The following is a 21102-nucleotide window of genomic DNA, read 5'->3' as shown; positions in this document are numbered from 1 at the left end:
TAGTAGACTGCAGATATGGCTGGGAACTCAGATTCCATGGAACCCCACTATTTTTCTGTTTTCAACAAAAGCAGCGGGCCTCACACCTACTCAACAGACTTTGGTGCGCTATGCCACCTGTGCAGCTCGAATAGTTATAGCGGCTTGTTGGAAACAGACTACGATTCCACCATTAATGCGGTGGCTTCGAAAATTGGGATATGTCTGTGAGATGAAACGGCTCATAGCTGAGCGGAGCAACCGTACAAATAGGTGACACTTGATTTGGGACCCTTTTCTCCTTCATACATAATTTCGATGAAGAACTGGGTTGTGATAAAGCCAATCCGAGGGGGGTAAGGGAAGAGGGTGGGGGGAGGGGGGTATGTTTGACTTCTAAAGTAAAAGTTCTATAAAATTTGAAGTTACATGTATTGCTCTGCATTGCCACCAGATTTTTGTTTGCCTTGTTTGAAACATGTATCATTTGTTAATATTGACTTCATACAAAAAAAAAAAAAAAATAGAAGAACAATTCTGAAAGAAAGCATGTATATTCATATTAAACTAGGGAGGGTCTCTGGACTGGACTGGTCTGGTAGGGTTAAAGGAAAGAAAAAAGGTAAGAAATTTCTCCTTCCTTAGCGTCCACACCAGATCAGTCCTAAATCTGTAGAACGTAGCAAAGCAGTTCCCAAATAGGGTGGAACTCCAAACCCCTGGCCAAATAAGGTCCAACCCAAAGGGTAGGCAGGTTGGAAACATCATGAAAAATCAAAACTAACCATCCTACAGAATGAACAGACAGATGAAGAAATGTTTACAGAAAATTGGGAAAGCTGGCAAATTGGGTAACATTATAATAATGGGCGATTTCAATTACCCTGATATTGACTAGATTAGTGATTTGCAACCTATACTTACAAGGCACAAAAATTGTTAAGGCACACCACTGGAATCTAACCTATACCCGCCCGTCCCCGCTAAGATCCATTCTACCCCCACCCATCCCGCAAGTAATCTCCTCCATCGCTGTAACGTTCAGAAGTAGTTATTTCATTTAATTATAGTACTGAAATATATTAGAGCACCAATAAACCTGAAACTGGGAAGCTGGAACAAGATGGATTGTTACAGATTCCTACACAGACACCACATGCCAACAGAATCCTTCACCTCAATTCCAGATGCAGAACATGACTCTCACCTGATAAAAAAGGGAACCGCAAAAAAACATGCAGACAAAAACTGAAAGCAGAGATACAAGACTCTGAATGTCATGCAACAACAGAGATCTAGAAAGAAATGCATGTCCTGTACAGTGCAAAATAAAGCACAGATTTAAATTCTCAACACCAACATAATTCAATCAGTACACTGAAAATAAAATTATTTTTCCTATTTTTGGTGATTTTATTATTCCAATCATCTTGGTCCCAATCTTTGGTTCTGCTTTCCTCTGTCTGTGCTCTTAAGTCCGTTTCCAGGGCATCCTTTCCATTTGCTGTTTCTTTTCTCAACTCCAACAGACCCTCAACAAAGAGAATGGGGTGTAAGAGGGAGAGGATTTGGACTCCTCCAATATTCCCCAAATCCCTTCTATTGCCAGCATTTTCATCTTAAAAAATGCACCATTAGAGAAGGAGTTAGTTTGTAAACTGAATTACTTCCACTAAGAAACCTCACTGGCTCCAGGAATAAGCGAAGCAAAAACAACATGCTTACTGAAGGATAGCCAATCCCGATAAAAAATGACATGTTTTAAATGGACAGAATACGGGGGGTTGGGGGGGGGGTGTGGATACAGAGACCTTGTCAATAAGATCCTGCAGCAACTCCGAGAACTAGACCAGGCCAACCTGGTCTCCACTCACTCAAAAACCTAAATTTGAACCTGAGATTATACAGTGGTTAAGTGACTTGCCCAAGAACACAAGGAACTGCAGCGGGATCCAAGCCAGGCTGCTCTGGGTGTCAGTACAATGCTGCAAAACACTAGGCTGCATGCCTGAGAATATATAATATTCTCAGGCATGCAGATGACACCACCTGCTGAAATATTAACTTGGTAGAGAACTGGAGCTGTGCAGGCTCTGCCATACCCGAGGGGGAATAAAAAATACATAAGTAAAGAATGCTGGGTTCTTTAACACAAAGCAGCAATAAAAACAAATAAATCTCTCAGAGAGAACAGTGCCAGGACTAACTCCAGGTACACCAAACAGGCCAGGGCTCAGTCTGGGGAACCTCTCCAGCTTCACTTCTGGCTGGATGCTAAACCACCACAGATCTCATCAACCCACCTGGTTCTTGCTTGCCTGTGGAAAAAGAAACCAGCAAAGGAGGGGGAGGGACTCAAGATTCCTGAGTTATCACCCTCTGCCAAGGTGTGCATTCAGAAGTGTGACCTGAAAATTACTTGAAGTGCATGGACTGAGCTGGCAAGAAAGACTGGTGCTTTGACCTAGTCACTCTGAAATAAGCTCTGCTTATAGCTCAAACACTTGGCCTATGACACAAGCTCCCTAAGGAACACTCCCACTAGTTTCTACTAGTCAGTTTTGTAATCTGGAACAAACCTTGCAAAGTTTGAAGCTCTTCTAATATTCTGAGGTAAGGAAACAATGTCTCATCCAATTAGTTAAACCCCTTCCAGGGAAAAAGACAGAAAACCGCAGCGAACAAGGTAGAAAATGGGAGCAGGGGAGAAGAGCCAACTCCTCCGAGTAGCATCCTTCTCCAATTCAATTGCTTTATGACTTTTTATGTTTAAACAATTTTTTTCATCCATTTTGATACAGAAAGTGAAAGTGCCTTGGTGCTTTGTAGCTTTTACTACATGAGACGTGGGGTAAGGAATAATATATTGTAGAGGAATATATTCGAGTTATTCCCCAAGTTTTCCACGTCATCACTGTGACCCCTGACGCAGGTGCTAGTCACCGAAACACGGCCCGTGTCGGGTCTTTTTGTCAAGGCTCATTCATTAAAGAACCGTGTTCCATTTTTAAAGGCCCGTGGTGCTGTTTTTTTTGTTTGGACTTTAGTTTGTACTTTGTTCCCTCTCTTTTGTTATAAACAATTTTTATTAACATTTCAGCATATTAAATCCAAACAGTACATTTTACTTGACACATTTCACCAATGAATTATGCTGCATAAATCTTACACATTACTGAACAGTATTCAAAACGTTTTAATATTTTCTCCCCTGTCCTAGTTCCCTCTACCCCCTTAATTGTCTGTGAATTTTTATGGTTGAACAGTTTTATTAGCATTTAGCGTATTAATCACACAATGTTTCTCACTAGGCTAAATCATCAACGACTTATGCTCTATAAGCCAATTCAATTCTGATCAGTATCTTCACACTTTTAATTTCCCCCCTCCCTTTCTCCTCAGCCTCCCCCTCCCCGCCCCACCTCCCAATCCCTTGATAATCATACATCCGAATAATCTATATGTTCAATACTCTTTTAGTACCTCCTATATTCCCTTATCCCCTCTGGGCTTGGGTTCTGATAGCCCAGGGGTACCTCCCTCCCCTTCCCTGCGTGTCAACCTTAAATGTGGGGCTGTTTTGTAGGGGGTATCGCTCCCCATATCAGGGTTACAGCAAATTAAGAAGCAGACTTCGTCCTTGCGGGCTTAGTTCTTGTATGTAATGGTCCCAGATCTTTACAAAACTTTTTTTCCGTTTCGGAGATCCCTTTGCTTCCCTGGCTTCCCAAGTGGCCAACTCATGCACTTGGTTTCTCCAATGCCAGTAAAGCCGGAGGGTCTGATGAAATCCAATTTTGTAAAATAGTTTTTCTAGCCACCAAACATACTTTGCGACACCATATTCTATCTCCCCCAGCCTGCGTTTGGAATGCTGTTTGTGTATCTAGCACATAATGATCCCAGGTTCCATCACTATAAAAGACATAAATCTCTGGATCTCTCCCCAGAAAGCTTTTACTCTTAGACACCCCCAAAAGGCATGGTATAGAGTGTGGGGTATGTGATCACATTTAACACATTTCTCCTCCTTTGTGCCGCCTATGTGTCCCCATTGCCGTCCAGACATGTAGGCCCTCACCACCACTCTGAATCCACATTCTCTAAGTCTCTCATCTATAGTGAGGGCCGGGATATGTGCCAATGTTGCCCCAATGTGCTTTATGACTTTTTAATGGAGCTGAAAACCTCAACTGAGCTATCCCTTCTGCTCAACTGACATCCAATCCTCCAACTGGATCAGGAGCTGCCTCAATAACCACTCAAGGCCCTGGAACTGGTAAGAGATTGCCATGTTGCTCAGGCAAGACCCTAGAAAGGGGCAAATATTAAAAAAAGTTAAAATACCTGCATTGCCATGGGTCCTGGAGACATTGGAGAGGGGTAATTCATTCCCATCATCCCTTGCATGTTATGCTGCATTACAGTGACCAGGGGAAAAGGGTGCTGTTGCTGTTGCATGGACCTCATCCCTACAGAAAACAGTAAAATGCAGAAAATAGAAATGAAATTTCACATAATGAGATTTTCACGAATGACTTTGTAACTGATCTAACTTTGCAAACAGACAAAAGAAAGAAGTTTTCAGGTGAGAAGTATCAATTTTGGAAGGCTATATGCAAGTATACACTGCACAGCTAATACAAAAACACTTTTGCTGGTTAACAACTTTGCAAATGAAGCTGGTAATATCCCCTGGCAGAATGCCTGAGGTGTGGTGATCACTGGTCGCACATTTTGCAATAAGGAGCTAGAGAAGCACGTGGAAGCTCTCAAAACAAAGTAACAAAGAGAGGGTGGGCTATGGAAGAGAAGGTGATGCATGGATAGAATTTTAATTTCATCATAAGACACAGGATCCAAAAAACATTGGGTGGGCATGGATGACGAAATTCAGCATGCTCATCTTACACAGGGATATCACCAGGCAAACACATTAAAGTATTCCAGATTCCTTGATAATATGAGCTATTGAAATATATTTAGGAAAAACAGAATATAAAACAAATGTATGAAATGCAGTTCTTTGTTTATGCTAAAATGTCACTGTATAGTGCTCAGAGGTTCATGGACAGCTGGAGGGGATGAAGCCTAGAAACAGACATCGGTGTGTTATGGTACATGCTGGATTAGACCTGTACCAAGAGGAGGATTCTCTGTGCTCCAACTAGATCTGCAAACAGGTGCATGCGTCAACAGACTAACTTTCAGCCAAGGCGAAGAAACAAGAAACAGCTATTAGGATCAGGGGCTAAAAACTATTTAAAGACTTCATAAACTCACAACATGAAAATCACACCTAATGACATGGAGGAGGTAGAAATTTAACTCTGAATGATCTTTTGGTCACGTTATAGCATGAATGAAAACTTTGTACAGGGAACGTGAAGAAAAACTGTGCTACATTTAAAGACAAGCAAGAACAAACAAGGATAAAGTAATTAGTCAAAAGTCATTACAGACCTTGAGGAGGGCCAATGCCACCTGCTACTGGAAACATGAAGCTGAAAAGTACAGAAAATGAATACATTACCATGCGGGTGCAAATAATTTACTGGTTTAAACCCTTGAATATTAAGAGATTATCAGTCCTCTGCCTCCACCTTCCCAGCACCAAACTTTTTTTTTTTTTTTTTAAATACAGAACTATAATTCAGCAGAAACCAATGCTGAGAACAATTGTATAGCACACTTTAAAAGCAGGAAAGGAAGAAACTGTATGTTAAAACAATTTTTATTGAGCATTTCCCAAATACAATAAGGAAGATGCACAACACCAACATCAAGCAAAGTTTGAAATCATCAATACAAAGGAGTATGCTCAAATATAAACAGTATACATAACCATTCCTTAACCCTCCAACATCCCGCTTTCTCCCTAACCCCCAACCCTCTAACTGCAATTATAGTAAGAAATTAAAAATCTTTCAGATTATAACAAACTAACCATTCAACCCTACTTCGATCCACTGCAGAGAGGATGCTCCAAAAAGGTTCCCATATTGCTTAGAAAATCAGAGCTTCGGAGATGTTAAAATCAGATACATACACTGAAACAATAAAAGTAACTGAATCATGTGGGAATGCCATAATTGCTCCGAAGGTGCTTCTGGGCAAATCCAAAGCAGCCAAATACTTTTCAGTGCTACCAGTATAAACAATTTATAAAAGGCCTTCACCCCTTTTTTCATTGGCTGCGACACAGATGATTCCAAAAATCATACTTGGGTTAGACCGTATAACCACTGTGTCAACAATTTATGATGGACCATCATTGGTATAAGCTGCTGAAGATGTTTATGATAAAATTTCAAAGGAACCACAGTGTGTTTGCCATTTCTTTTTCTGGGCCATCTAATTATAAATGGCCATGTAGTCCAATTTAAGTCACTGACCAATTGTAATTCGATGGGAGTGGTTTATGCTATTTGGTGCCCACATGCATTGGTGGATAAGAGTGTTAGAACATAAGAAACCGCTTAAATGTCATGAAGTTGCAGCACCTTTAGTAGAACATTGTTTTATCTGCAGCCCATTTTTTTTTGACCTGTTGACTTGTGAATTAGGTCCACAGGGTGGAGATTTAAATGGCCTCCTGTCAAAAAGGACGATGGACTTTTTTTCCTCTCTACAGCTGCACCAAGAGGATTAAATAGATCATTTGATGCCTGATTCTATATTATTTTAGTTTGCTCTTTGTAGTTTTTCCTTTCAGCTTTATACATATATATATTTTGTACGCTTTTTATTTATTTTTGAGTGGGTTTAGTCTCAAGATGGGGCAGTACTTGTTGATTTGTGATCTGGTTTTTGTTGGAGTCAGCAAATGGCTAATCTGCATTTAAGCACCTGATGTCATTAGGTTAGGACACTTTAAAAATCCATCTGATTCATAGCCCCGCACTGTCAGCTGTAACCTTTGCAAGGATGCTGTATTTTGTGCTTTGTTATGTGCTTTAGGACAATTTGGTTTGATTCCAAGCAGCCTTGATGATGAGTATTGTGCTATGATGCTAATATTATGTTAGTATAGAATTTTTAGTTGTGTTTTCACAGTATATGACGATCTAAACTTTAATTACCCTGGGAAGCAGGTTCTGTGGAACCAAAATGCCAGGTTTTTGCAGCAGTGGGCGTCGGGAGATTCAACTGTCTTCAGTGCTGTGACTTTTTACGTCAAGTTAAGTCTTGGGGTCGCTGTTTGTAGAAGTTGTTGTTAGAAAAACAATAACATTTTTTTTTGACAGAATAATTAGGGTTAGTGTCAGAGGCATGTAAGTAATACAAAAGTGCTGCATATCTGGAATGGCTGAGCATCATAAGAGGTCTCACTGCCAGTGCAAGAGTTTTATGATGCCTCTGTTCTAACCTTAGTATTCTATATATAAAAACATTAAAAACATAAAATAAAGATTAAAATTTTTTCTTTTGTGGAACAAATGAAGTAATTAATGACAGAATATGTGTGCTGTGTTATTCAGTCTTGGTTGCTCAGTTCTTATATGCCCTCTTTTTTTGTTTGATCATATTTAGTGTGGAGTATTTCTCTCTATTTGCTTTTAGAAACCCAAATAGTAGCAACATTCCAAGCTACCAATCCCAGGGCAAGCAGTGGCTTCCCCCATGTCTCTCTCAATAACTTTTCCTCCAGGAACTTGTCCAAACCTTTTTCAAACCCGGATATGCCAACTGCTGTTACCACATGCTCTGGCATAACTATTCTTTGAGTGAAAATTATTTCTTCCTATTTGTTTGAAAAGTATTTCCATGTAATCTCATTGAGTGTCCCCTAGTCTTTGTACTTTTTGAAAGCGAAAAATCGATTCACGTTTACCGATTCTACACCACTCAGGATTTTGTAGACCTGAATCATATCTCCCCTCAGCCGTCTTTTTTTCCACGCTAAAGATGCCTAACCTCTTTAGCCTTTCCTCATATGAGAGGAGCTCCATCTCCTTTATCATTTTGGTTGCTTTTCTTTGAATCTTTTCTAATTCTGCTATATCTTTTTTTGAGATACGGCAACCAGAATTGAATGCAATACTCAAGGTGAGGTCGCACCATGGAGAGAGATCATGGTATTATAATAGTCTTGGTCTTATTTACCATCCCTCTCCTAATAATTCCTAGTAACATGCTTGCTTTTTTGGCCACCGCTGCACACTGGGAGAAGATTTCAGCGCATTATCTACAATGAAACCTAGATCTTCTTCTTGAGTGCTGATTCCTAAGGTGGACCCTAGAATCAGGTAACTGATTCGGATACTATTCCCAATGTGCATCATCTTTGCTGATCAGTTTCAATGCTGAAAAAGCATTTGATTGCGTAAATTGGGAATTTATGCATGCGGTTTTATATTTCAACTTTTTTTTTAATTGATAACACAGCAAGGGAAATGTATCCAGCAAACAATACCTATAGGAAATAAAAAAAACAAAGGCAGCAGTCTTAACTGATACAGAATCCAACAACAAATTGTCATCAAAATAGAAACAAGTATCACCCCCAGCCCATCAAAATCTCCACCCCACCTACACCTGCAATTTTAATTAAATATGGTACTGTAGGCAGATTTGGGGATGCAATCACAGCATTATATAGTAACCCTCAAGAATACTTTTGGGTAAATGGGATAGCATCTAATATCTTTAGTATTCAACATGACACTCAGCAGGGGTGTCCTTTTATCACCACTTATTCACACTTACCCTATACCCCCTGATTAGGGAGATTTTAAACAATCGAGATATTAAAGAGGTATAGGTGGGGCATCCAGAATTTAAAATCTCTGTGTTTCTGGACGATCTTTTGCTACACTTAACACACCCTAAAGAACTGGTGCCTGCCCTTCTAGAGTATTCTGGAATATGGAAACTTTTCACGTTTTAAACTGAATTAGCAAATCAAAAGCCTTACAACTAATCAACAGAGTCAAGACTCTTGGGAGGGACACTTTCCTTTGTGGTGGGCTTCAGATTCAATTTACCTATTAAGGAATTCAACTTCCATCAGATCCAAAATAAATGTAATATTACTCATTTACTTCAGCGCACCAAGCAACAATTCACAATATGGAACTCCTTACTGGACTTTGAATGACCGAATTAGTCTATTTCACATGACCATGTTACCAAGATGGCTTTATGTAATGCAATGTCCCCCATTGGGACAAATCAGGGATGGGATACTGGAATTAGGCAACTATACTCCATGGGATATGGAACGAGCACTTTCCTTGCCCTTACATCCCTATTATCTTCTACAAGCCTCAGCAGATAAGAGAACGCAAACATTTAAGCGCAACATCCTCCTGAGGCCATTGAGAGAGGAGTTGCATGCTTTTTCCACATATTGGAAAATACCTTTGTCTAGTACAGATTTGTTTGCCCATGACCGGGCATTTGGACTTTCCCCCTAGGTTAGACTGAGGTATTTAGGCGATGTAAGGAGAGAGGCAGAATAGTTGTCAGATAGTAGAAGGGAAGGGAAATGGGACTTGATATACTGCCTTTCTGAGGTTTTTGCAACTACATTCAAAGCACTTTACATATATTCAGGTACTTATTTTTGTACCACGGGCAATGGAGGGTTAAGAGACTTGCCCAGAGTCACAAGGAGCTGCAGTGGGAATCAAACTCAATTTCCTAGGATCAAAGTCCACTGCACTAACCACTAGGCTACTCCTAGCAGCTCTTGAGTGTTGCTTGGATGTGGGGAATCAGAGTAATTGTATTCCAAGGTTTCTGACTTGTGATTTAAGGGGGGTGGGTTTACTTCCCAAAAGCGATTTTCATGTCAGGTATGTATCCACTTGTGTTATGGACCCAGAGAAGTTCAGTTTTACTTGGGTTCAGGCAAAGTTTGTTGTGTTTAGCCCATTCTTGAATGGATGTTAGACAGGTAATCAGTTTATTCAAGGTTGTAGGTAAGTCAGGTTCAATGGGTATTTGTAGCTACACATCATCTGCGCAGATGTATAACTGAGTGTCCATTGACCGAATCAGCTCAGCTAGTGGAACACTTGTGCAATCTCCACTTGAGAAGTCAGGGAGCCATCTGGCACCCTCAGAGACAGCACTTGGTCCCCACGAAAAGAGTCCAGTAGGAAGTAGAGAAGGAGAGAAGTCCAGCTAAAGGAACTGAGGAAAGTCACCCTGGGTGCCCACGAGACCAAGAATTGAGACTACTGCTATTAAACCAGAAGCTACTTGAAGTCTGTTTCCGAGTTCTCTTAGAGTGACCTCGGTTTCATACTTTGGTGCCAGGAGCAGATGAGCAGCCAACGCCTATGTCAGTGATTAAGCTTCGACTCTGGTCCCACCTGCACCATATATTTAGTTGGAATTCAACATCATAGTATATCATAAGACTCCTGAAGAAGGCGCTACGGCGCTGAAACACAGCTGTGTTGAGTCATATATATAAACCTTTTTTGATATTATCAATAAACTATTTTTAATCATACGCCCATCTCTCTGGTTGGAAAGAGCCTATCTTCCCCACTCCTTCTCTACTTCCTACTGGCCTGGGTAACAAGAAATTGTTCCCGAATGGATGAGTTTATTGTTCTACTGTGGAAAAGAAGCATGCTTAAAATTTTTCCCAAACTGAAATAATGTGCTTTATTTAAAATGTTTTTGACTAGTCTACTCTTTAAAAAAAATTATTTTATTTCTGAAAAACAAAGCAATAAACACCTTACACCAAATACTCCATCTTTCATGGTTGCACAACTAAATAGCGACATACTCCAGAACTCACAACACTCAAACAGTAAAATCTGTAAAAACCATAGCATCCCCAACGATAAAAGTTACCCAGACTGCACAAGTTCAGTTTAACTCTATTGTATTCATTAGTCACCTAATCCCTAATATTAGGTTCTAAGCAATATGCAAAAAATTAAGACTGGTGCATACGCCAGCAGCTACAGAGATTAGAACAAAATCAAATACTAAAATAATATTTAATCATTAGCATAATATTTTGCAAAATTAAAAGGTTTCATGGCATGACAAAAACTCAGATAAGAATAAATTTGTCTCAGATATAAGGGAAAGCATTCCAGAGCTTTACTGCTTAGAACTGTTTAAATCTCTACTCTCAGAAGAATGGATTAATTTGGGGGGGAAAATGATGATATATAAAGTCTTCTTGAATCAGCTGGTGCATAAAGCAGAAAAATGTATATTCCATACTTGTGGGTCTTGTTTTCATCAACTGCTCCTGATCAATTGATATCTAGCTCAGTGATCCATGGATAAAAAAATACACACACTAATAAGGAATGAATAAAATGTTTACTACAAATGAAGTGTACATGTGTGCATATGCAAATATACCAGTATATACACATACATACTTTCTAGTAACATTTTACTTATTCCTTATAAGACAGTCAATAATTCAGAGCTGTGTGAAGGAAGGGCAAAGCCACATAACTTCCACAGGGTCTCAGCATGGCCAATAAGGGTGTAAATCTCAGGCACTTTCAGCCTCATGGTTTTTTTCTGCTACTAAGATTGAGGTTTGGGAGCAGAAGGCTGTACAGAACATTCAGAGCAGTTCTCACAAAACAGAAATTGGGCTAGTGCAAAGCTGCTCACTGAACAGCAAAAGGTTCTGTGTTAGCCTTGCTATCTGCTTCTATGTTAACAAGAATAAAATTTCAATTTCCTTACCACACAGCCTAAAGGAAGAAGGCACTGTCAAAAGTTTACACTACCTTTCAAAAATGCAGAACCAGAACCATTTGGACAAACTGTTGATTCTATATCCCAGCACCTCAGGAATTTCAGCTATTTATAAGCTGTGTTTATCTACAAGCAGTAAGCCTTTCTGCATTAACTACTACTACTATTTAGCATTTCTATAGCGCTACAAGGCATACGCAGCGCTGCACAAACATAGAAGAAAGACAGTCCCTGCTCAAAGAGCTTACAATCTAATAGACAAAAAATAAAGTAAGCAAATCAAATCAATTAATGTGTACGGGAAGGAAGAGAGGAGGGTAGGTGGAGGCGAGTGGTTACGAGTCAAAAGCAATGTTAAAGAGGTGGGCTTTCAGTCTAGATTTAAAGGTGGCCAAAGTGCTTCATGCCCATGTTCAATTCTTCAGAGAGAATTATACAGTCCCTAAGAATTTAAATAATTTGATATCTTCTTAATTCTTTTTCTACTCAAACGAAATCCTCAAGGAGTTTCTAAGAGCTCAGGTGCACTTCTGACAAAATAAGTTTACTGTTGCAAGTGGCATGGAAAGAGGCTGAATCATAAAATATTTACCTCCTGCCAGCCTCTCAAGAGAATGCTGATTTATTTATTAGAGTCCAATATAGCAGTTCTGTCTAATTAAAGCACAACTGTAAGAACCGTCATGGAGCCGAGCATGTGGCTCATGTCAACCCCCCCCCCCCCCCCCCCCCCACACACACACAAAAGCAATTGTTCACTGCTCTTCTCCAATTTCCTATAAAAGTATATACAGGAATCAAATAAAGAGAAACACTGTGCAGATCCCTCCAGTGCTATAGAATCCTATACAGAATGCATTCAGCAAACTAGAAGCGGTTGTAGGGGCATATACAAGAACAGAGTTCAAGAGAGCCTGGGGTAAGAACTGTGGATCTCTAGTTGCAAAAGGAAAGGAGATCAAAAGGCACCGCTCCTGGCTGGTTAAATTAAACTGGGCAGACTATCCAGATAGAAACGAACTATGGCAGTAAGGCCTGTCAACAAATTAAACATCAGCCTGCCAAGTGTTACTCAGTATTTAACCAGTGTAGCAAACCACAAGGTAAATGAAACAATACTATTTGTGGCAAATCCACTGCATAAGGACAGATGCACTGCTCATATACTAATAGGGAAAACATGCTTTCTAGTACTACTACTACTTATCACTTCTATAGTGCTACTAGACGTACGCAGGGCTGTACACTTGAACATGAAGAGAAAGTCCCTGCTCGACAGAGCTTACAATCTAATTAGGTCAGACAAACAGGACAAACAAGAGATAAGGGAATATTAAAGTGAGGATGATAAAATAAGGGTTCTGAACAAGTGAATAAGGGTTAGGACTGATTACGTTAAAGATGGGCTATGCTATGTTAGTTTAACAAAATACACCAGAAACGTCTCCATAACAGCAGTGGTCACTGGATGGACAAAAAAAAATCCTAAAGGTGAAGATTTTTCAACAAACACCAGCATCATGAGAAAAACAAAAAGCAACAAAGGTCGTTGTTACACATTGAGACACACAACACCCTGGTATTTTCTGTGCCATGAATACCAGAATACTCTTATCTAATGGAAAGCAATTCCGTATCACTGACAATGCCCCAAACTCACTTAGCCAATACTTATTAACATATTTGTTCTATGCTTCACCAGCAAACTACTGCCCAGAAACAAAAAAAAAAAAAAAGGGGGGGGGAGGAGGAGGAGGCAAAAACGATTCCAAATAAATAAATAAAAGCAATTCCTACATACTTCCTGACATTTTTCTTGAGTGTGCCCCCCTTCAATCTCATTTCACGTCCTCTTGTTTTACCGCCTTCGAATCTCCGGAAAAGGTTCGTTTGCGGATTAATACCTTTCAAATTTATCCGCAAACGAACCTTTTCCGGAGATGCGAAGGCGGTAGAACAAGAAGACATGAAATGAGATTGAAGGGGGCACACTCAAGAAAAATGTCAGGAAGTATTTTTTCACGGAGAGAGTAGTGGATGCTTGGAATGCCCTCCCGCGGGAGGTGGTGGAAATGAAAACGGTAACGGAATTCAAAAATGCGTGCGATAAACATAAAGGATTCCTGTTCAGAAGGAATGGATCCTCAGGAGCTTAGCCGAGATTGGGTGGCAGAGCCGGTGGTGGGAGGCGGAGCTGGTGATTGGGAGGCGGGGATAGTGCTGGGCAGACTTATACGGTCTGTGCCCTGAAGAGGACAGGTACAAATCAAGGGTATACACAAAAAGTAGCACATATGAGTTTATCTTGTTGGGCAGACTGGATGGACCGTGCAGGTCTTTTTCTGCCGTCATCTACTATGTTACTATATCACTTAATACAACATGTAGGGGCCCTTTTACTAAACTGAGTTAAGCACTTAAGGAGAAAGTAGGTCTTGCTACTTCTATTGCCACTGTTATTGACCCCAGATCCTGGACCTAGTTCCACACCCTGGGCTTGCCTTGACTGAGAAGACAAATCTGTTTAACCAGCTTCAACCTCCTGAATTCTATGAGGAAGATCTTCTCCCTTGCTGTGTCAAACAGAATGCCTAGATACTCCAGTATCTACGCTGGAGTTAGTCTGCTCTTCTCAAAACTGATCACCCAACCCAACAACTTAGTCATCGCAATGCTGTCCAAACAGGACGATACACGAATGAGCCAGTCATCAAGATGAGGGTAACTCTGAATCCCTGGTGCCGAAGGAAGGCTGCTACCACCACAGTGAACATTCTTGGTGCCGTGGCGAGACCACAGGGCAAAGCCCTGACCTGGAGGTGACGGCCCAGCACCATAAAAAGTAGAAACCTCTGATGTGGCGGCCTTATGGGTACATGCAAGTATGCCCTCTTGAAATCGAGGGCAGTGAGATTCTCCCGCTTCAACCGAGGCTATGGCTGCTCTTAGTGTTTCCATGAAAAAGCAGGACACACAGAGGTAGCGGTTTAGACCTCTGAGATCTAAGACAGGAAAAAAAGGTGCCTTCCTTTTTTGGGACAATGAAGTAAACAGAATATCTGCCTTGTCCCTGTTTGGCCTTGGGAACTGGAATAATGGTCCAGAGTGCCAGCAATAAACCTACAGTGACCTGAACCTTGACCACCTTGTTTCCTTTCGACAAGGAGACTGCAAGAAGTGAGGAGTGACTGGGCAAGAGAACTCCAATTTGTAACTTTCTGTGAGAATATCCAGAACCTACTGGTGTGACATGATTTTGGCCCATTCCTCCTGAAACTCTTGAAGACATCCTCCATCCAGAGGAACCAGATCAGGAGCAAATCACTCGGTATCCCACAGGTTCTGGAATAGTAGGAAGGAAAGTAATGGAATGTACTGTTTAACGCATAGTAACTGCTAGTGCAGAACCGCATTAAGGAGCTTTGCAGTAATTTTGCAGTTAGTGCACGGTATACTGCATGTTAAGTGCATCTTGTGTGAGGGGATGTATCATGTGTGGAGAATGGGTGTGGAAGGTGTTTTGTGATTAGCACACTGCAAATACCACATGGTGACCAAGAAACACACAATTAACATAGGGCCACTTAACACCTCCTAAATGGGAGGCACTAAGTGCTTTCCCACTAACTCCAAACAGAGTACCACACGCTAGCAGAACTTTTAATGCAGAACCTGTACTGACAAATACTAGGAACGCCTCAGTGGTAGCCACTTTATATCTGCAACTACTGTGCAGTAAAGTCCTGCATTAAGTTGCAGTAACTAGAAAATTTTACTGTGGTATAGCAAAGGGCCCCTTAATATGCAATACTTCTCATAAAACCAATCAGTTATTTAATTTTACCCATCCATTCCCAGATATATTCAGAAGAAATCTACTGAGCCACTGCTCGGAATATATATCCTCCAACCTTCTTACCCCAACATAAAAAAAACAAACACACCCAATTTCTGACTGCATCACATAGGTGAATTCTACCCCCCCCCCCCCCAAAACAATTCAATCAATTAAATGTCATTTTGAAAAAGAAGCTCATAATGAAAAAGGATTTATAAATATTAAATAGGTAATTATTTTCTTTCCATTAAGACCTTAGGTAACAAATTCCAGCATGCAGGCACATTAAAGAGAATGCTCTCCTCCACTCCTCCATCTACCTGCTGTCAGAACTGAGGTTAAATGAAAAGCTGAAAGAGCATAACTGTTTGCCCGATATGCAGGTATTCCCTTAGATACATGAAATTATCCCACTGATAAGTTTTAAAGACTAAATCAATTCATTTTTAATACCACCTTTCTGTGATATAACTGAAGAGGTTTACATTTATTCTAATCAAGGACTAAAAATAACCTACAAAGTCTGATACTAATTCATAACCTAATGGGTTTATATTCAGTCAAGGTAACTGGCTGTATTGGAAAGCTCTTAATTAAAGGTTAAAACTAAGAAATGTCCACATACCACATAAGCTGGATTCCCTTCAGACTAGCAGACACTGAATATGATGCACAAGCAAAGCACAAAATCCAAGAGGGCCCTGATAGGCCAAGTTTGGAGTGCATGCATTGTTGGTAGTCTGTTGCTATAGTCCCTGAACTATATAGGAAGCTGGTGAAAATCTATCATTGGAGGGTGAAGGGAAAAAAGGAAATCCAAGAAAAGGCTGCAGGTACCACAGAACTAGCTGAAAAGCTTGAAGTTGAGCAAGAAGCCCCAGAGGGCAGGAGGATGCAGATATGTAAAACCTATATTCACCTGAACCAAATAAATTTATAAGGAAAAAAAATCACAAAATTAGGGGCATGAACTCCTATACCATTACCCATTATTTACTACTGAACCCTTCTACTAAAGTTTAGCGCACGCTAAATGCTAAGAAGCCCATAGGTATAAAATGGGCTTCTTAGTATTAAGCGCACACTAAGCTTTAGTATGAGCCCCTTTGTTAGTATTGTTGGCCTCATCCTGACCTTGTACTGTTGATGTTAATTGCTTATACAGTGCAATCCGCTTAAGTGCAAGGGTCTGGGACCAAAGAAATGCATGCATTTTACCAGAGCGTGCACTTAACCGTTGTGACCCAAAGAAGCTTGACATCTGATAAACATATGTACAGTACTATTATACGCACAGTATACAGTCTCTGTTAACTGACGTTAGGCTTACTTGAAGTAATCAGTTATAGTCCTCTGTACACTCTTGGGTCTGTGAATTCCATAGACTACGTCTGCCAGACAGTAAAAACTGTCATAGCACTGACATCCAGAGGCCTCCAGATAGGCCCGCATGGTGTTGAGACTCTCCAGCGCACTTGCAAAAGTGACAGGAGGAGGTTGTTGAATTTCATCAGCATGTGCCTCGCTGCTCATTTCTTCATCTGTTCCATCATCAGCCATTGTTGCCTGCGTGTAGGAGCATATCTCAACATCAGTGCTGTCTTCAGCTGTTTGTAGATCGTAATCAACAGCTACGTAGCGATGGAACTCCTCTTCAGTAAAACAGCTGGGATGTCAATAACCTCTTCATCTGACGAGTTTGCAACAGCTGCACCTGTTTCGTCCATCTCCTGTGTAACATGATTCCGGGTTCTTTCTGCATATGTAGGGAATCCAACAGAGATAGATTACGAGCCAGTTCAACAGCACGTTTATCCTTCCCAGTCTGGTCATCCATAACGCTCATCAGACGACGTAGCACAAGAGCCCGATAATGTTGTTTGAAATTGGCTATTATGCCCTGATCCAGAGGTTGGATCAGAGAGGTAGTGTTTGGTGGCAGGAAGACCACCTTGACGTTAGACAGCCTGACATCATCCCTGTGTGCAGCAAAATTATCACAAAGCAGCAAAATCTGACGCTTTTGTGCCTGCATTCTAGTGTCTAACTTCTTTAGTCACTGCTTCCAAATTTCCCCAGTCATCCACGAATTTGTGTTAGCCTTGTATGACACAGGAAGTCGCTTAACTTTCTTGAAGCAACGGGGCTACTTGCTCTTTCCAATGACGAGGGGTTCCAACTTCTCACTCCCATCCATATTGCAGCAAAGGAGGATCGTCAGTCGGTCCTTCGATGTTTTACCTCCAGTAGTTTCGGTATCTTTGAATGCAAGTGTTCCATCAGGAATCGCTCGCCAGTAGAGACCATTTTCGTCAGCACTGAAAATGTCACGAGGTGCAAACTCATTCAAGATGGTAGGAAGAACTGAAACAACCCAATTTTCAGCACCAAAGTCATCAGCGTCTTGTTTCTCACCATGCTGTTTCTTGAATTTTATGCTGTTCCTCGTCTTCCATCTTTCCAACCATCCAACAGTGGCTTTGAATTCAGTTAGTCCAAGACTTTCAGCTAGCTGGTTAGCTTTCTCCATAAGCAGTGGACCACTGACAGGAAACTGTCTGCTCCTGACTTGAGAAAACCACCGAAGAAGAGCATCTTCTACCTCCTCAGCTTTTCCTGCCCGTTTTCATTTCCATTGTGGATTTGTATTGTTTTGCCAGTCTTCCAGAAGCTGGTCTTTCTGCTTCAATACACGTGAAATTTGACTGGGATTGACACCATATTCTTTAGCAATAGATGCTTGACTGTTTTCTAATTTTTTAAGAACTTCTATTCGTTCAGACAGTGTTAAAGTCTTACAGTTGCACGACGATGACTCCAGTGTACACTCTAGCAACATTCTTTTATTTATTCTGACTGTGGCAATTAACCGAGATCTCAAATTTATCGCCCCTTTGTCACACGCCAATCGGCTTCCATATTCTCTGCGTGTGCTTATGCGGAGTCTTTCCTGCAGAGGAGCGGTTTTAAACCATGCATATAAGCGAATCTTGCACTTATCAGTGGTGCGCTAAACCGAAGTTTACCCCCATAGAAATTTATGGTGCCAAAAACGGGACCGAAGTACGGCATGCACTTAAACAGAGCATGCGCTTATCCGACATGCAGTGTATATATATATAAACACTGGAGGTAAGCATAGTTGTACCAAATATTCAGGAAGAATTAGCTCCTGCCCTAAAGAGTTTACACTCCAGATACTTCCTAAGATCTTAAAAAGTTGTGCTGTACTGAGAACCAGTATTGGAACCCCTGACTCCGGGTCCACATATCACTAGGTCACCACCGCTTCCCCTCCCCGTTTCTGGAATTTTATTCCCGGCAATACTCTTCCTATTTCTTTTCCCCAAAGTTATTATGAATGTCTTTCTTTTACATATTTATTCAGCTTTTACGGACCTTTCCTCAGCAGCTCAAAGCGAAGTACAATAACAGAGATAGCAAGTCACACGCCGAGCTGCCTTCAACAACACAGAACCCTTTTCCCTCACGGTCTGCCATCTATCTCTCCTCCCTCGCCACTCCCCTTCCCCACCAGCGGCCCAGCTTCTCTCCCTCATTCATAACTCTAACATCCCCCACAACAGTCCTACCTTCGAACGTACCTTTGACGTCGCAGCAACAATTCATACAAGTTGCCCACAGTCACGATCGACCCCTAGGCTTTCCCTCTGCTCTGCCCCACCGTGCCGCGTCACACCTTACCGGAAACAGGAATTTGCGTAGAGGAGGCGGGACGCGGCAGGAGAATACCAAGGAAGAAGTTTGATTGAGAACGCAAGAAGGTTGGTTAGAACGAAAAGCAAGCTCGGTGAAAGAAGTTGCGTAATTGCGTCAGAGGTGGGGGGGGGGGGGATGTTTGAAAGGGAAAAGCTCCGGGGTCGAGCGAGGTCAACTGACAGTGTGAATTGTCACTGGTGCTGGTTTGCGAATGAAAGTGATGCCAGACCAGTTGGTCGGTTGGTTGTTGAGCGTTTATTCTATTTTTCTGGGTGCTTTAGCACCCTTATATTGAGCAAACTCCTTAACTATATCCAACCAGGTGCAATTTGTTTTGAGTTTAGCACCCGTAATCATTTTGAAAAGTCGACTCCTACGTATGGAGACATTGATGATACTTCGGGCCGGCTTCGACTTTGCTAAGAACCTCGTGTTTGGGCTTGTGTGAGAGTGGAGAAAGGGCGCAGGACCCGTCTTTGGAAATACCTGAGAAGGGTGCGAGCCGTGTCCCTTCCATTGCTGCAGTTTCCCATAGCCTCACATGCCCGGTGAAGGGCATCATCACGAGCCTGCCAGTTGTCTCCTAGACACTCATGCAATACACCCAAGTTTATATAGGCATGCATGTACTGTATGTTTCCCCCTTACTGCCTTTGATTCTGTAACTGCATTTTACTGTTGTAGCAAGTTTAGAAAAATAATTTTCAGTTTCAACCACTTTGAAGCCTGATTCATAAAGCATTCTCTGTGTGTGAGACATGTTCTACATGTGGAAAAGGCTTGTATGTGTGGATGTATGTACAGGTGCAACAAGAGCATTTGTACTTGATCTGCATTTGAGTGGAGCTGTTGTATACCTACGTATGTTATAAAATAGGCATGTACTTGCATTACAGTACGTTCACATAGTTGCACCTTCCTTCAAACTGGTGTAACTTTGGATGAACAAACAAAAAAACAGCACCAACTTTCGATGAAAACATGTATCCATTCTTGGGGTTATTGTAGGTACGTAGTATATAAAGCAGTTTCCAAAACTGGCCTGGGACCCCCAAACGTGGTCACAAAACCCATGTTTGGGGGTCATGACCTGGGTGGGCTCTCCCTAGGTGCATTATTATTCTCCACTGCTGGGGAGGGAGGTCACACAATTTTATTTAGCGATGATCGTGGGGTCCCAGCTACTGGGAAGCACTGTTATAAAGGCAGCTAACACCTGACTTGTCTTTATAAGATAGAAGTGTGGGTTGGTTTGATTTTATTTATTAGCACTTTGTTGCAAAATAGCTTTCCACTTGTTTTACTTTAGCAACACATTAGGTCAATGAAGTTACCAGAATCTGTAAAGGATGTTCCTCCATTCTCGAGAGAGAGGAACTCCATGGACATATTAACAGATACCAGAGTCTAATGGGTGAAATGCCATAGTGAACTTGGCAAAACTCCTAAAATGGAACAGTTGTGTATTTATTATTTGATAAAACTAAAGGGGAGATGCTCAAAGCAAACTGACCTTGCAGCGTTTCATTTAGACTGGTTTTAGCCAGTCTAAATGAAATGTTATTGTGTGACCAATGCACAGAGGCTTTTGGCCACTGCTTTACCATGCATGGAAGCAGTGACTGAAAGTCCCATGCTAATGAGCTCACTAGTATTAAACCAGACTTGTTAACAATTTCATGCAGTGCACAAAAAACTCCTGCCCTTGTTGCTAAAAACTACCAACAGTGCTGGAGCTGTCATTGGGGTCCCATGCTAACTTGCCTGTCTGTACCTGTGTGCCAATTGGCTTAGGTACAGACAGGAAAGTCAGTAGCACACCACAGCCCCTTACTCTCAAGCCTGAGCCTCCCCACCCCAATTTTAACAAA

The 21102-nt window shown here is 41.3% G+C and overlaps 1 protein-coding gene across 6 annotated transcripts in view; it reads right to left on the bottom strand.

Annotated features, from left to right (window-relative positions):
* The window catches only part of SYNRG (synergin gamma), a 100119-nt gene extending 80891 nt beyond the window's left edge, over positions 1 to 19228 (bottom strand). For 5 of the 6 annotated variants that reach the window (XM_030186304.1, XM_030186306.1, XM_030186307.1 and 2 more), the window contains exons 1-3: positions 19117 to 19228; positions 5443 to 5483; positions 4327 to 4451 (exon numbers count right to left, since the gene is read on the bottom strand). In XM_030186304.1, the coding sequence (XP_030042164.1) occupies positions 4327 to 4451; positions 5443 to 5479 (162 nt within the window). In that variant the 5' untranslated portion in view covers positions 5480 to 5483; positions 19117 to 19228. Of the gene's footprint in view, positions 1 to 4326; positions 4452 to 5442; positions 5484 to 19104 lie in introns of all 6 variants that reach the window. The other variant, XM_030186305.1, reaches the window with a different exon arrangement.
* Positions 19229 to 21102: the final 1874 nt, after the last annotated feature.

The sequence above is a fragment of the Microcaecilia unicolor genome, chromosome 13 (assembly GCF_901765095.1).
Source record: "Microcaecilia unicolor chromosome 13, aMicUni1.1, whole genome shotgun sequence".
NCBI lineage: Eukaryota > Metazoa > Chordata > Amphibia > Gymnophiona > Siphonopidae > Microcaecilia > Microcaecilia unicolor.
The sequence above is the reverse complement of the archived record's forward strand: the minus strand, read 5'-3'. Positions and strand labels throughout refer to the sequence as shown.